The sequence below is a fragment of the Ursus maritimus genome, unplaced genomic scaffold (assembly GCF_017311325.1).
Source record: "Ursus maritimus isolate PB19 unplaced genomic scaffold, ASM1731132v1 scaffold_7, whole genome shotgun sequence".
Lineage (NCBI taxonomy): Eukaryota > Metazoa > Chordata > Mammalia > Carnivora > Ursidae > Ursus > Ursus maritimus.
In genome coordinates this window covers 30,879,262-30,894,021 of record NW_024426885.1, presented here as the reverse complement: position 1 = coordinate 30,894,021, position 14,760 = coordinate 30,879,262, and the positions used below count along the sequence as shown (strand labels likewise).

Sequence of the window (14,760 nt, the reverse complement as noted above, 5' to 3'; positions counted from 1 at the left end):
TGTTACACTAAAGTAGACGAGGCCATAGCATTTTAGGAGGTATGAACAGCATCCACTGGACAAGTCAACAGAACCCCCAAGCCTGAATTATTGAGAAGCCATTAGACTAGCATTTCTCAATGTAGACACTACTGACATCCTGGACTGGCGAGTTCTTTGTTGTTGGGGGGCCGTCTTGTATGCTGTAGGATGTGCGGCCTCATCCCTGGCCTCTACCCACTAGATGTCAATAGCATCCCCTGCCTCAGCTATGACAACCACAAACATCCCAAACATTGCAAATATCCTCTGAGAGGCAGTGCAGGGAGAGGAGAAATCACCTCTAGTTGAAAACCACTGCTTTAGACTAAAATCCACTCTGAGAAGAGAATATACAGAAAAATTCTACACAGGATGCTTTCCCCAACACACTCCAGCCCTTTACTGTCCTCCCTGCACCCAAGCAGCATGGGCACCATGACTGTGGACCCATGGACATGAAATGCCCAAGAAGACTGGAATGTCAACGGAACCATGATTGAACTCCACTGTCACCAGGCATAGATTAGGTGCTGGGTCCCCAGTGGCTCTCCTTGGGTTGTTCCTCTCCCAACCTCTCCTCCATATTACAGATTCATGGTTCCCTGTTTTGGAGATTCTCAGGAAATATGAAGGCAACCCCTCTCTTTCTCCAGGCTGTGACTCCACTAAGTTCTGTGGAGAATGAGCTCCGTGCAGACACAATGGGGCCATTGGGGCTTATGAGGACAACTTGACATTTTACTGCTCATTTCATGTAGGGCTATCTCTGATTCTAAATTTCTCTAGCAGGATCCCCATCTGGGCATGGTGATTTAGGGAGAGAGCAAGAAGAAAAAAGAGAGGTGACTTCAAAGAAGTCCATCTGTCATTCTTCCCAACCATTCACTCATCCGTCGATACGCACCCACAAACCTTTCTCCCAGATTTGCCTTCTTCAAGGCTGTCTTTAATTGTGCTGGAAGATGGGGTGTGGGGAGAAAACAAAATGCGTACACCAATCAATTCCACTCTCCTACCACCCAAGTCCTTGAGATGCCTTCCAAAGCTTAGATGGTGTCGTATCTCCTTTTCAAAAGAATCATCGATGGGATAATATTGAACGTCTCTCTTTAGTACGAGGAAGTTAATCAAGAAAAAAGGAGTGCTTATCTCCTCACACTTCCTCAAAAAAGTCTTTTGAGGAGGGAAAAAAAGGGAAGAAAAATGTTACCCAACCGCAAGCAAAATGTCTCTTCAATAAAAGCTGAATGAAAGTGTCGTTTAGCCAGTGCAGACAGGGTAAGTAAATAGCATGGTGGGGCTGTATCCTTAGGTAAAGCCTCCGTGCCAGGCCGCCCACTCTCATCCTGCTGGCACGAATCTCACTATTTACACTGCTTTGTGTGCTGTCGCAGACACGTTCTAGTGTGTTCACAGTTCTTGGTATGATCAATTTGTACACTACTCTAGGGCGCCCCAAGCTCTTCTCCTCTCCCCTTACCATCAGTTCAGCACCACCTAAGGTGTCCCCTGAACCTCTCTGTGTTCCAATGCTAAGGAGTCGCTACCCTTGAAAATCCCTGAAACATGAACACTTCTACCGCCTGGAGGTTAAGGTCAAACGAAAGGGAGGCTGAGCACGTGGCGCTTACCTTTCCTGATGCTCTCTGAGGACACGTAAAAATTCCCAGGCCGCTCTTGACTTTTTTCTGCAAAAACTATGAGATAAAGAACATTCTAGGTAAAAGCCAAATCAGATTTCTTTCCAAGGGGCTTTATAATATTTTAGATATTTACTGGAAAAATTACCAAAATCTTATACAAAAATGGTAATGATGGATCACATTTTGGGCCACTGCATGCAGTTCTGTAAATCACACCTCCAGTAGGAGGCAACAGGATTATGCAATGAAGACAGCCCCAACAGACTAGGTCTCAGCGCCAGAAAGACAAAGCCAGCCAGAGGACGTGATCGATCATTAAAGAAGAGGATAACGTGACCAAGGACGTGAGCTGGACCCCAGAACACTGGAATACCTCCAAGCTGGAGAATTAAAGGAAGGGCCACTTAATACATCAGGGGTGCCATAAGACAGAACTTGGAGCAGTGCGGCTGATACAGGCACGCACAGCTCCGAAGGGACTCAGATGAAGTCAGTCGTGAGCAACAGACCCACCAAAACCAACAGGAAAACGGAGAAGTGACAAATGCTCACTTGGTGGTAGGAATGCATAGTGATTAAGGCTCCCTGGGCTCCGGAGAAGACTCGCTGGATTCAAATCCTGCCTTGGCCACTTGGGAGCCACGTGATCTTGGACAAGAGGCTCGGCTTGTCTCGGCCTCAGTTTCCTTATCTCTAGAATGATGATGATTAATAGTACCTTCCTCCCCAAGTTGTTGTGATGATTACATGAGTTAATCTGGAAAGTGCTTAGAACAGTGCCTGGCACAAGGAAGCACTCAACATTAGCGAAACCCTGGGACAGGTGCCAAGAGCGCAGCAGTACTTCGGCATGCGGGTTAACACGACTGATACCTGCACGGTGCACCACAGTTTATAAATGTATTCTCCCATCTGACCCTCACAATCAGGCTCTGCAGAGTATTTTAGGTATTATTATGATACATGCATTGATGTATACGTGTATCATTATGAGACCCATTTTACAGATGAGGAAAGGAAAGCTAAAGAGAATGAAACAACTGACCTCACGTCCCAGGCTGGGAAATGCAAAGGCTGGGACACGAACCCAGGGGTTCTGGCCTCCAGATCACTGTCCTTCTTGTCATCTCCTGTCTCTCTTTCCTTTGCTTCCCCAGTTGCCCAGCAAGTCCTTCAGGGATCTTTAGGAATCACCCAGGCCCCTTTCCCAGCTCCCCACAGTGAGCCATAACACTAACACTCTCCTGCCATTTAAGAATTATCAATATATATTCACATGCTTCTTCATTTAGGTTCCCTTAGAAGCAGCCCTGGGGACAAGGATCCAGGTGCAAGGAGTCAACATGGGGAGTGATGGAGGTGAGGCAGGGAAGTGGATAAAGCCATACAGGGTGGGTATCCAGTAAAGTTACCTGGGTGGGCAAGCTGGGGAGCTCTGGAAAGCAATGCAGAACCCGCACCTCGGAGTTCTCCCAGCAGAAGGGCAGGAATGCTGGGGTACTCAGCCACCAGCCCACCCGTCACTGGCTGCTGGGGCTCAGGGGTATTAATCCCCCAACTCTTCCAGCCTGACTTGCCAAAGCGCAGAGGAGGCTCCGGCTGCCAGAGAAAGCGGTCAGACTAAGAGACATGGGTCCTGACGGGCAGGGTGCAGCCAGTGGGCACAGAAATATACAGAGCTGGGGGATGTGGGCAGAGTACCCATAGTGTCTGCTACACATGCCGCAGGAGATGTTACCCAAGGGGACGGTAAAACACAAGCACAGAGAGCACCAGGCTATCCATAATGTCCCTCAGCCGTACTCCCACCCAGTGCAGGGTTGCCGGGTTTAACAACCCACAACCAGAACTGGAAAAAAAAAAAAAGAGTGCAATATTTGGGACAGAAATTATTTGCTGTTTGTCTGAAATTCACGTGTAGCTGGTCACCCTGTAGCTGGGGCTCTGTTGAGGGCTACCTTCCCCAATTTGTGATCTCATTTTATCACAGCTTCCACAACCTTTTTATACTATTAAAAATGGAATGGAGGTCAGGCACACAGATCTGGCAGTTCTTAGCTCTTACAGTATTTGGAATCCTATCAATACAATCAAGCCCTAAAAGAGAGCGAAACTGACAATGAGTCAGCATCTAACTGATGTCCCAGGGACCACAATGAGGACGTCGAACCCAGCTCTCACCAGTTTGTGTTAGTGTAGGTAGGTAGAGAGCCTAGCATAGTAGCTGAACGCCAGGACTGCAGAGTCGCGCGTCCTGAGTTCAAATACTGGCTCTGCTACGTGGTAATAGTGACCGCTGTGAGTCTCCGTTTTCCTCATCTGTACAATGGGATGATAACAGCCCTTACCTAATTCATTATTGTAAAGACTAAATGTCATGTTCCAGATAAAGTACTCTTGGTAGATTTCAATAAATGTCAACTATTAAAAATTAATAATAGTTTCAGGAGATAAAAATTTACCAGGGTTCCTGCCATTTGGAGTAGAGGTAAACTTGTTTACCTCTCTGTCTTCATACTGGACATCCAGGAAAGCCAGAACTGAATTTGATCATGGCCCATGGGCCAGCTCCAAAATCTGCCCTAGCCCTCACCCCATCTCCTGGGGCTGGTTAGAGACCATTCAGAAGGGGACAGTCTCCAAACAATGGTTCAGAAGTTAAGAGGATCCAGGGAATTCTTACTGAGAAGCTCCAAAGACCCCACTGAGCATCGTTCCCTACCACACTTGCCTTTAGAAATGTACGGTTCATTGTCAGGCAGGTGGTGAGTGCCGGGAGCACTGGCCTCTGGCCTGGGCACCGGGACGGGGGGTCTGTTGGCCAGGTCCACGGAAAAGGCCTCATCGTCATCCACCACGTGATACACATCTTCCTCCTGACCACCGTGGTGCAGCTCCCTCTCCAAACTGGCCATTCCCATGCTGTTACCTAGAAACACAGAGAAAGGTGCCTGAAAGCGGTGGCCAAAGAAACCGGCTGATTGACAGTTGTAAGAACAGAGAGAGTGACCATAATTTATTTGTCCTGTACTGCCCTTTGGCAAAGATCTTCCCCTAGATCGTCTCCTGTATGACCCACTGAGAACCCCACGTGAAGCAACTGAGAAAACACTGATGTCACCTTCATCTGGCACCCAGCAGTGCAGCAAAGGGGAGTGAGCACTAACCTCTAGCATCTTAATTTTATTGCTAGGATTCAGTTATTCATCCCACTGAAACTAGAGAAAAGAGCGCATAGCCCCCAAAGTCAAAGGACAGTTGGAACCACCCCCTGGCGCCTGGGCAGCAGCGTGAGGGTGGCCAGCAGCCCTCGCCACCAACGGCTGCGGCACCCCCTCCCCCATATCAAAATGAGCACAGCAAACCCTGGCTGTGCACCCCCTCTGTGCCGCGCGCTATTCCAAGTACACACCCGCGCTACCTCCTTTGACTGCCTAACGACACTGTGGAAGAACTACACTCGTTATTCTCATTCTGCCAATGAAGAAACTGGGCCTTTGGGGATTTAAATAACTTGCCCCAAGTTACGTAGAGCCAGACCGGCATCCAGGAAAGCTGGCTCCAGAACTTGTGTGCTTAACCTCCACGCTCTACTACTTTTTTGCAACCTTTGCCCCCACTCTGCCCTCCATCAACCAGGAAGATTCAGGACAGAAGCTTGCCGCTCCCCCTCTGCCCCTGGGGTCCCACAGCCGTAAGGTTTTCCTTGCCCCCTTCCTGGTGACAGGCTGCAATATTCTGTGCTGGGACCGAGTGCAATGGCCCCTTGGCTTTGAGAATCTCAGCAGACCCGATTTCGTATGCCATCGCCCCTCATACACGTGAGCTGTGGGGACCTCGGGCACGTCGCATAACCTCTCTGAGTCTGATTTCCCTGAGAGACCTACTCACAGGAGTACCGTGAGGACAAAATGAGACGGTAAAGGAAAAGCACCCAGCTCAGTGCGTACACATAGCAGGTGTTCTCCTCTCACTTTTTTCTTCTCCCCAGCACCACACAGTCAACAAATCTTTATTAAATGCCTGTTTGAGATACAGGAATGAATAAAGCTTGGGCCTTCTTCCTATGGGATTTCCAATCCAGATTTATCAGAAGTTTTTTAGTTGCATCTTTTCTGAGCTGTGGGGAGACTGCTCTTGGCTTCCTTGTGTCCTGGATCCAGAGGACTGACCGACCAGGGGGGTCTCAACTCATCCAGGGGCTCTGAGTTCCAAGGCTCTGCCTTCGAGAAACTTTCCAACAAGTGGAGAAGCGCCCACCTGTTCATCTTTGAACATCTTGTACAAGGGAATGAAGAAATTCTGGAGAGGCTTGTCTGATGTTAACAAAATCAGTGTCCTGGGAGAGCTGCTGGCTACCCTACCAGAGACAGTGATTCCCAAGGTGCCTGCCCCCATGCACACAAGTTCTCAATCCTGCTTTTACAGTGTGAAAGCAGCCAGAGACAACAAAGTGTTCTAATAAAACTTTATTTATACAAAAACAGGCAGCTAGCCAGGCTATGGTTTATCTACCACTACTCACAACTGTTCTTTTCTCTTCACTGTCAAAACTACTTCTCCCATCCTGAACCCCATCCTCTTAGCACCCTGCTTTCTATGCCTACTTCATCAACAGACCCTGCCCCCATTAATTGTAAAGGACTGGACAGAGTTAAGGAATTAGCCACACAATTTAATACCCGCCCTCTCCGACCTTCAATGATAATAAGAATGACAACAACAGCACCAATCATAAACCTTCACTGCCTGCTCTATGTCCAGCCCTGCTTAGAGGCCCACAAGACAATATCTCATTTAATTCTCACAACATTCACCTGAGGACACTGAGGCCCAGAGGAGTTGAGAACTCGTCTAAGGTTTTCCAGCCAGCTGAAGGGGGAACTAAATACAGATCAGAGTTCATGTTCTTAACTATGACGCAATACAGTTCAACGCCACCATGTTTGTGTATATTCCCTTATGTTCTCCACCTTCACCAGAAAGACGTCTCTTGAGGGCACTTGATCGCATCTTATTTTTCTCTGTGTCCTCTGGCCCAATATCCAGAGCAGTGCTTTGCTCATAGTCAGTACTCAATAATTTTAGTCAAATAAAAATAAGCATATGCATTTTAAAATGGCTCTTGTTGGAGGCAGCTTGTTACCCAAATGAGTGGCTCCAATGGTGGGAACTCGTGGCCTACTGTAACAGGCTGAGGGGGCAGCTCACAGGGATGGAGTGCCTTCAATCACGCCATATGCAGGTATGCGTGGCAGCCCATTCCTTTAATGGAACAACCATCATATGGAACCAAGCAATGTTCTTACATGTGTTTCACTTTCCCTCTTTTTGCTTCCCCGCTCGCAGTTGCACATTACCTTCTAAAAACTTGCGGATCATAGAGTCCTTAGTGGTCCGAGAGAAACCATCTCCAGGGACTGGATTAGATGTACCGGCCTGAAGCATTTCGACATCTAGAAGAAAAGGAAACTAAGAGTTTATACCTTGTTATTCCACACAGGCAAGGAGATTTTACAGGTGGATGTAAAAGATTTGACAAACCAAAAAATATTGAACCAAGAGATTCAAGAATTCATGAATCCATCCATCTTCCCATGCATGCATGCATGCATCCATCCATCCAACTATCTATCTACTTAATAAGGACCCCCTGTAAGTGTGAGGTGTAAAGGAGAGCAACATTCACAACCCTCAGGCCCTTTCCAGGACCACAGGACTCAAAAGGTATAGATATTATGCTCATTTGCATTTGAAACAATGGGCTCAAATTTTAAATGTATAACCATAGCATTGTTTGTAACAACCAAAACCCAATGGGAAACAGGAATAACAAAGAATAGATAAGTTGTGGTTTATGCAAACAATGGAACAGTATGCAACAGTTCAAAAGAACATATTGGAGCCACTTCTATCAACATAGTGCCATCTCAACAACAGAATAGTACCATCTCAACAGCATAGGCACAAGAACTCTATTTCTAGGTCACCCGTGGACTTGATTATTTATAAGGAGGAAGCACATTGACCTTTGGTTTTCACTATTAAACATAAACCCACAAAGATCAAAACCGTGTGTGAAAATCACTCAGGTATCACGGTAGCTTCTATTCTAACGTGAGTAACCAACAGTGTCCTATTACTTTATGTCTCTGAAGTATGCTTTTTGGGAGCAAAATTTCATCCCTGTATTAAAACTAGAGCTTTGAGGGGCGCCTGGGTGGCTCAGTCATTAAGCGTCTGCCTTTGGCTCAGGGCGTGATCCCAGAGTTCTGGGATCGAGCCCCGCATCAGGCTTCTCCTCTGGGAGCCTGCTTCTTTCTCTCCCACTCCCCCTGCTTGTGTTCCCTCTCTCACTGGCTGTCTCTCTCTCTCTGCCAAAAAATAAATAAAATCTTTAAAAAAATAAAAAATAGAAGTGGAGTTTTGATATTATCAAAGATTGCATTCACTAAGTCATATCACACAATTACTGAGGACTTATTTGCTTAGGCAAAAAATGTAGTTTGAAGTTGAATAGTATACTTTGAGAAAAAATGGTTTGAATTTAATCAGGGTACATAGATAATGCCATTTCTTTACCCCTTCGATCTTTGGGGACCAGCTAAATAAAATCTGGTGAATTTGTATGAAGACTTTGATGCAACTATTTATGTCAATTTCCCAAGAACAGTCACTGAAAAGAGGTCATAGTCGTGAAGTAATGTGAAGGATAATAAACTTTATATGACATAATACTTGTTTTGAAACAAAATGTTTGCATATACATAGGAAAAAAAGACTAGAGAGAAATACATTAAAATTCATATAGTAGCTATTTCTGAAATAGTATAGATTCTGGACATTTTATTTTCTATTTTGTACATTTCTTTGTCTTCCAAATTATCCACAATGGCTTCTGTGGCTTCCATAAATGAGAAAAACCTTATTAACACTTGTTTTTTAAAGATCCAAGTAATTATGATCAAATATGTACAATTAGATTTTCAAAGCAAAAATAATTTCAGGTTATTAAAAAAATTTTTTAAATAAATTTTGGCTCACCTGTCAATTATCAGATTAATTGATTTTTTTAATTATAAAAAATGACCAATTTTAAACTTCCCAGGGACCTGATATTACATTATTACATAGCACAGCTCTTACTGGACCCTGTTGCAAACTTCCATACTCCTGTGATAATCAAAATATAAATTTTGTGACCATAAAAAAAAAAAAAACACACATAACATTGAATGAAAAAGTTGCAGACTAATGTTTTTGGTATGATATGGTTTATATAAAGTTTTAAGGCCTATAAAACATTACATGCTGGGAGGATAAATGTTGAATTCATGGTAACGGTTACCTCTGGAGAGGAAGGGAGGACAATCAGGTTCCAGAGGGGATTCATAGGGTAATATAATATATAATTAAAAAAAAAAACTGAGACAATGAAAAAAAGAAAGAAAAAAGAAATGCATACTCTTGATGAAACAGAATCTTTAACAAATACAATGTTTTAGAAAATCAACATAGTATCTATTGCCCCCAAGAAAACTCTATTTTTGTATTTGCTTATATATACACAAAGCAGCTCTGGAAATAGATGGAAAGAATTAAGATCAGTGGTTTCCTAGCACTCAAAAGTTGAGGGACAAGGACTAGAGAAGGATTTTTCGCCATTCACCCTTCTATAGTTGAGCTTTTTTAACCTACTGAAAAAAATAATAGAAAGAAGTACCAGGTTTGGATCATGTTTGTGTTACCGTAAATATTATCCAAAAAAGAAGAAGAAAAACCAATTCCTCTTTGCTACTTTTCCGTTTATTGTTTCCTGACACAGCAGACACGTTACATGGACTATAAGGTACCTTGATACTCTAGTCCAAAGCTCTGCAGTTCCAAATGAGGAACCTCTCCTGTCCCTGCTGAATTCTATAACGCAAGCCACAGAGAGAGCAGGGTGACAGAAATGATTCTGAAACACACCGGAGGTGTTTTAATTTTAAAAATTAAATTTCTGATAAGAACGCATATGTAATTCATTCTTTAAAAATTGAAGACCAGAAAAATTCCACTTTGAGATTTCCTGTTCAACCCACCAAACTGTGGTTTTATGGAACACTTTCCCCACGGAGTTAGAAAATTGGGAAGAAAGGTGTATTCTATAAGACCCTCCTCTACCTGACAAAGACTGTATCACTCTCCCTGGAGCCACCCCCACCACAATCCCCACACCCCCTAGCCACCTGACCCTGACCCAGACTTTTGAAACTCCTCATTTACACAGCAATAAAATACGGAGGAGTCTATCCCAAAGCCGAGACTTGCTTGGATCAGACGCCCCTAGAGATGGAGGGAGGGAGGAATTTCACAGGCCTGGTGCTGCGCCCTCTAGGAAATCACGGAGCCTTCCAGCATCTCCAAGAACCTGGGCAGAGCAGCGCCAGGACAATTTCTTTTCTTTTTCTTTTTTTAAATTTAAATTCAATTAATTAACATGTAGTGTATTATTAGTTTCAGAGGGAGAGTTCAGTGATTCCTCAGTTGCCTGTAACACCCAGTGCTCATTATATCCAGTGCCCTCCTTGATGCCCATCACCCAGGTACCACAGCCCCCACCCCCCTCCGTGCCAGCAACCCTCAGCTTGTTTCCTAGAGCTAAGAGTCTCTTATGCTTTGCCTCCCTCTTTGTTTTTATCTTATTTTATTTTTCCCTTCCCTCCCCAATGATCCTCTGTTTTGTTTCTTAAATTCCACATAGGAGCGTCAGGACAATTTCAATCACCAATAACCAAACCACCCTGGCTGGCAACACCAGAGCTCAAGTTTCACAGCCAGCCACCCCTGTTGACAACGGTAACACAGTCACGCAACAGCCTAGCTGTTTTCACTAACAAAGTTCAATTTGAGAGAACTGATGTCCACGTCCAAAAGGCAGATGCACAATTAAAGAAGCTACAGAGAGTATTAGAGAAATAAAATGTGACAGAAACGGGCAGCAGCAAGGGCAGCCCTGGCTGGACCTGGCGTGCGAACATAGTAAGAATGCAGGCTTCTGCCTCTGGTACGATGACCCCATCTGAATATGCTGGGGGTTTTGTGGGTTAAAGCATTAAACAGAAAAATAGAATGAGCCCTAGTAATAAAACATATCAGTACCAGGATCCATTGATACAATGCGCTGAGGAGGACACAACACCATTTCTATGGTATTCTTCCAAAAATTCACAACCTTGGTCCACTCACAGAAAACATGTGACGCACCCAAACTGAGGGGCTTTCTACAAAATAAGAGATCAGCACTCAAGACAAGGAATGACGGAGGGACTCTTACAGGTTGGAGGAGACTAAGGAGAAATAACCACATGCGTTACGGGATGCTCTGTAGGCTAAGCATCCAAGAAAGCCCCCATCAGCACCTAGCACCCTACCTACGGGGTGGGGAACATTGGTGCAATGTGAACAAGGCCTGGAGGTCACCCAGTTGGTGGTACTGCACCAACGCTGATCTGGCTTTAGCGGTTATGCTGCGTTACACAAGAGCTAGTATCCGGGAAACCTGGACGAAAGGCATACAGGAACGCTAGCGTTTCTGCAACTCTGAGTCTAAAAGTAGTTCAAAATAAAAAGCTGGGTTGTTTTTTTTTTTTTAAGAAAAAAGAAAGGAGAAAAAGGAGGAGGGGAGGAGATTTGAAAAGCAGAAGAGGAAATGCAACGGGAAAATTAAAAAAGCACAGCCCCCAAGGATGACCTATGCTGACCCTTCCCTGTCCACCTATGGACCACGTCACCTTCCAGTGACACTTGGGAGCCATGCACATTGGGTGCTGTGACCAGGTGGAACTAAATGGGCCACCTGTGACAGACAGATCTTTTTCCTTTGTAATTGTGCCTTAACTGGATCTGCTAAACAGCAGTCCTGTGACCTTGGTAATTTCTCCTCCCTGAGCCACCCTAGAAGGGTGATGAGAGGCTTGGGCACTAGGGTCAAAATGCACAGGTTCCAATTCTGATTCTTCCACTCCTGGCTGGAGGACCATGACACCCACCAGTCTGACACCAAGCAGACTTTTTAGATCTGATGGTTCAGGAGGACGCAGGCCAGCAGGACGGCGCCAGGCGCCATTTCTCCTCGAGCACAGTCTTTGTGCCAGTCTGGCAGTTCACGGGCAAGGAGAGGAGATCCGGGTCAGGCAGGTGGAGAGGCCACCCTGGTGAGAAGCCTCACGGCCCACAGGAGCAGCATCTCTCGTGGTCATTCCGCGGGCAGCCTTCCAGGGTCCCCACGAGCAGGCCGGAGTCACTGCTCTCAAGGAAGCCCAAAGTGTGCTGTCCCTTTCGGGTACTTATAGTCCACATAGAGCTCCTCCCAGTTCCAGATGCAATTTACCAACCAATTAGGGGTCATTTTTATCATAGGCAATGTTGCCTAGAAACATAGTTGACATTTGACTCTTATCACGTTACCAGGGTAACAGAGCTGGAAAGTCAACCGAAGGTCAAATTCTCCAGCAGAAGGGGAAATGATAGCTGTTACATTAACTCTTCGCCCACGATTATCTTGGGTCAAGTTGTTTAAATCCTCTCAGCTTCTCTTTTCCTGTCTGTAAAATGGTGGTAATAGCAGTATGTATCTCATAGGTTTCCCATGAGTATTACATGAGAAGCTGGCCAAGTGCTTAGCACAGTGCCTAGCCCAGAGAAAAGTGCTAAATAATGCTAACTGCTATTACTGTTACTATCATTACTATTGTCTTTATTATTAAATTCTATACCTAAGCTAATGTCCTAAGCAGAGAACAGTTTTTTAAAAAGAACTCAATTTATACTTACTCTTTTTTTTTTAAGATTTATTTCTTTATTTGGGGGGGGAGGGGCCAAGAGGGGGGAGAGAGAGAGTCTTAAGCAGACTCCCCACTGAACGCAGAGCCCGATGCAGGGCTCAGTCTCACAACCCTGAGATCATGACCTGAGATCACAACCTGAGCCGAAACCAAGAGTCAGATGCTTAACCAACTGCACCACCCAGGCACCCCTATACTTATTCTTAACAGTGACTTTGTTTGAAGTCAATCTCCTTCGGAGTAATAAATGCTAATGGGTTAACTCTAATATCTGAATTTCCACACATATTCTCAAATATCACATGTATTACATTCCTAGTAAAGAACTATTAAAGCATAGGGGAAATCTTAAGATAACAAATGCCAATGCTTTACAATAGAATTATGTGTGGAAATCTGACTCACACACAAGGCTTGCCAGGCATTTTCTGGATCGTGGCTCCTGAACACCGAGTCCCAGATGGACAGAGCTGCAGGCTTCTCTCCTCCTTCCCCAAGGCTCTGCCGATGCAGTCCAGACCCGAGCTGGAGGCCCCATGCCCATTTACCCTATGCTTTCCTGAGGCCCATCATGTTCTTTATTCGTGGGCTCAGCAACGAACATGGAAATTCTAGTAGCTCTTCAGGGCCTTCTGGCCCCATCCTGTGCTGCCAAGATCATAGGCAGAGGCTGATCCTAAAGACAGGCTAAACCCAGAGGATGCAAGGCATGGCTGGAGGAGTGTGATGGTGCAGGGTGGAGGGAGGAGATAGAGGGTGGTCTGCAGACGTAGGAGAAAGCCCGGGGATCGGCAGTCAAGACTCTGACAAGGGCTGGAGCCTAGTGAATCATCTGCATTCAGGGGACAATCGTAAGTCAGAGGAAGGCAGCCACTGAAGCCAGACAAGCAATAGAGGTGAGAGCACTGGTCACCGACTGAGTGACCAATGCAGGTCGACATCACAGTCAGAGGTGGCGGTTACCTGCATGGACTCCTGGAGAACTGGGTTCAAGCCCCGGCTCTGACTCTGACTAGCTCTATGTCCTTGGGCAAGATAGCTGAGATAACTCAGCTTGTATATGTCCATCTGTAAAGTGGGGATAAATAACGGTACCTACCACGTAGGAAAACTGTAGGGGCCGGTGGAGACAATGCTTACAAAATATTCAGCAACAGTGCCAGGCACTAAATATTAATGGATGCCATTATTATGTTGAGGCAACCTAGATACTGTATTAGTTTTCTATTGTTGGTGTAAAAAAAATAATAACCACAAATGTAGTGGCTGAAGACAACATAAATGTATTACCTTACAGTTCTGTAGTTTGAAAATCTGAACTGGGTCTCACTGGGCTGAAATCAGAGAGGACTGCCTTCCTTTCCGGGAGCTCTAGGGGAGGACCTGCCTCCTTGCCCCTTCCGGCTTCCAGAGGCCGCCTGTACTCCTTGGCACGCGGCTCTCTTCCCCCATCTTGGAGGCCAGCCATGCCAGGCAGCAAACTTAGCCGGACTGAGCCCTTCTCCTGGAGCCATCTGTGGTTTTTCTTTTTTTTTTTTTTTAAGATTTTATTTATTTATTTGACAGAGAGAGAGGCAGCCAGTGAGAGAGGGAACACAAGCAGGGGGAGTGGGAGAGGAAGAAGCAGGCTCCCAGCAGAGAAGCCCGATGTGGGACTCGATCCCAGGACTCCGGGATCATGCCCTGGGCGGAAGGCAGACACTTAACGACTGAGCCACCCAGGCGCCCCCTGTGGTTTGTTTTCTGATTCCTTCTTCCACTTCTAAGGACCCTTGTGATTACACTGAGTCCACCCTCATCATTCAGGACATTTCCTTTATCTTACAGCCAGCCGAGTAGCAATCTTAATTCCAGCTGCAACTTTCCTTCTTATTGCCAGGTCATCAAGCCCCTTCACAGATTCGGGGGCTCTATTCTGCCTACCACAGATGGAACCAAGGATCAGCACAGTTAGCCTGCCCCAAATTTCCCTCCCGTAAGGGTCTGGCAAGGGCAATACGACACAGGGATTAGGGCACACTCAAGTAAGTCCATCGTGGCCACACATGGCCTCAGCAGCCCTGGCCTGATGTAGGCATTACACACTGCCTCAAATGAAGTCACCTAAAAATGCCTTTCTTCCCGCTTATCTTGTAAATAAAAGGATTCTTTTTATACTGAATTGAACATAAATATCTTTGAACTCGACCAAGAACAGCAAATATATACATTGGCCTCCATGTCCCTATTCCGTATAGTTAAGGCAAACACTCATTAGTCACAGCACT

General features: G+C 45.6%; 1 protein-coding gene across 1 annotated transcript in view; it reads right to left on the bottom strand.

Moving 5' to 3' along the window:
* PIK3AP1 (phosphoinositide-3-kinase adaptor protein 1) overlaps window positions 1-14,760 on the bottom strand; it is a 113,350-nt gene that overhangs the window by 27,485 nt on the left and 71,105 nt on the right. Inside the window, exons 9-11 of the mRNA XM_040624261.1 lie at window positions 7,025-7,120; window positions 4,396-4,593; window positions 1,653-1,718 (exon numbers count right to left, since the gene is read on the bottom strand). Coding sequence (XP_040480195.1) covers window positions 1,653-1,718; window positions 4,396-4,593; window positions 7,025-7,120 — 360 coding nt within the window. The remainder of the gene's footprint in view (window positions 1-1,652; window positions 1,719-4,395; window positions 4,594-7,024; window positions 7,121-14,760) is intronic.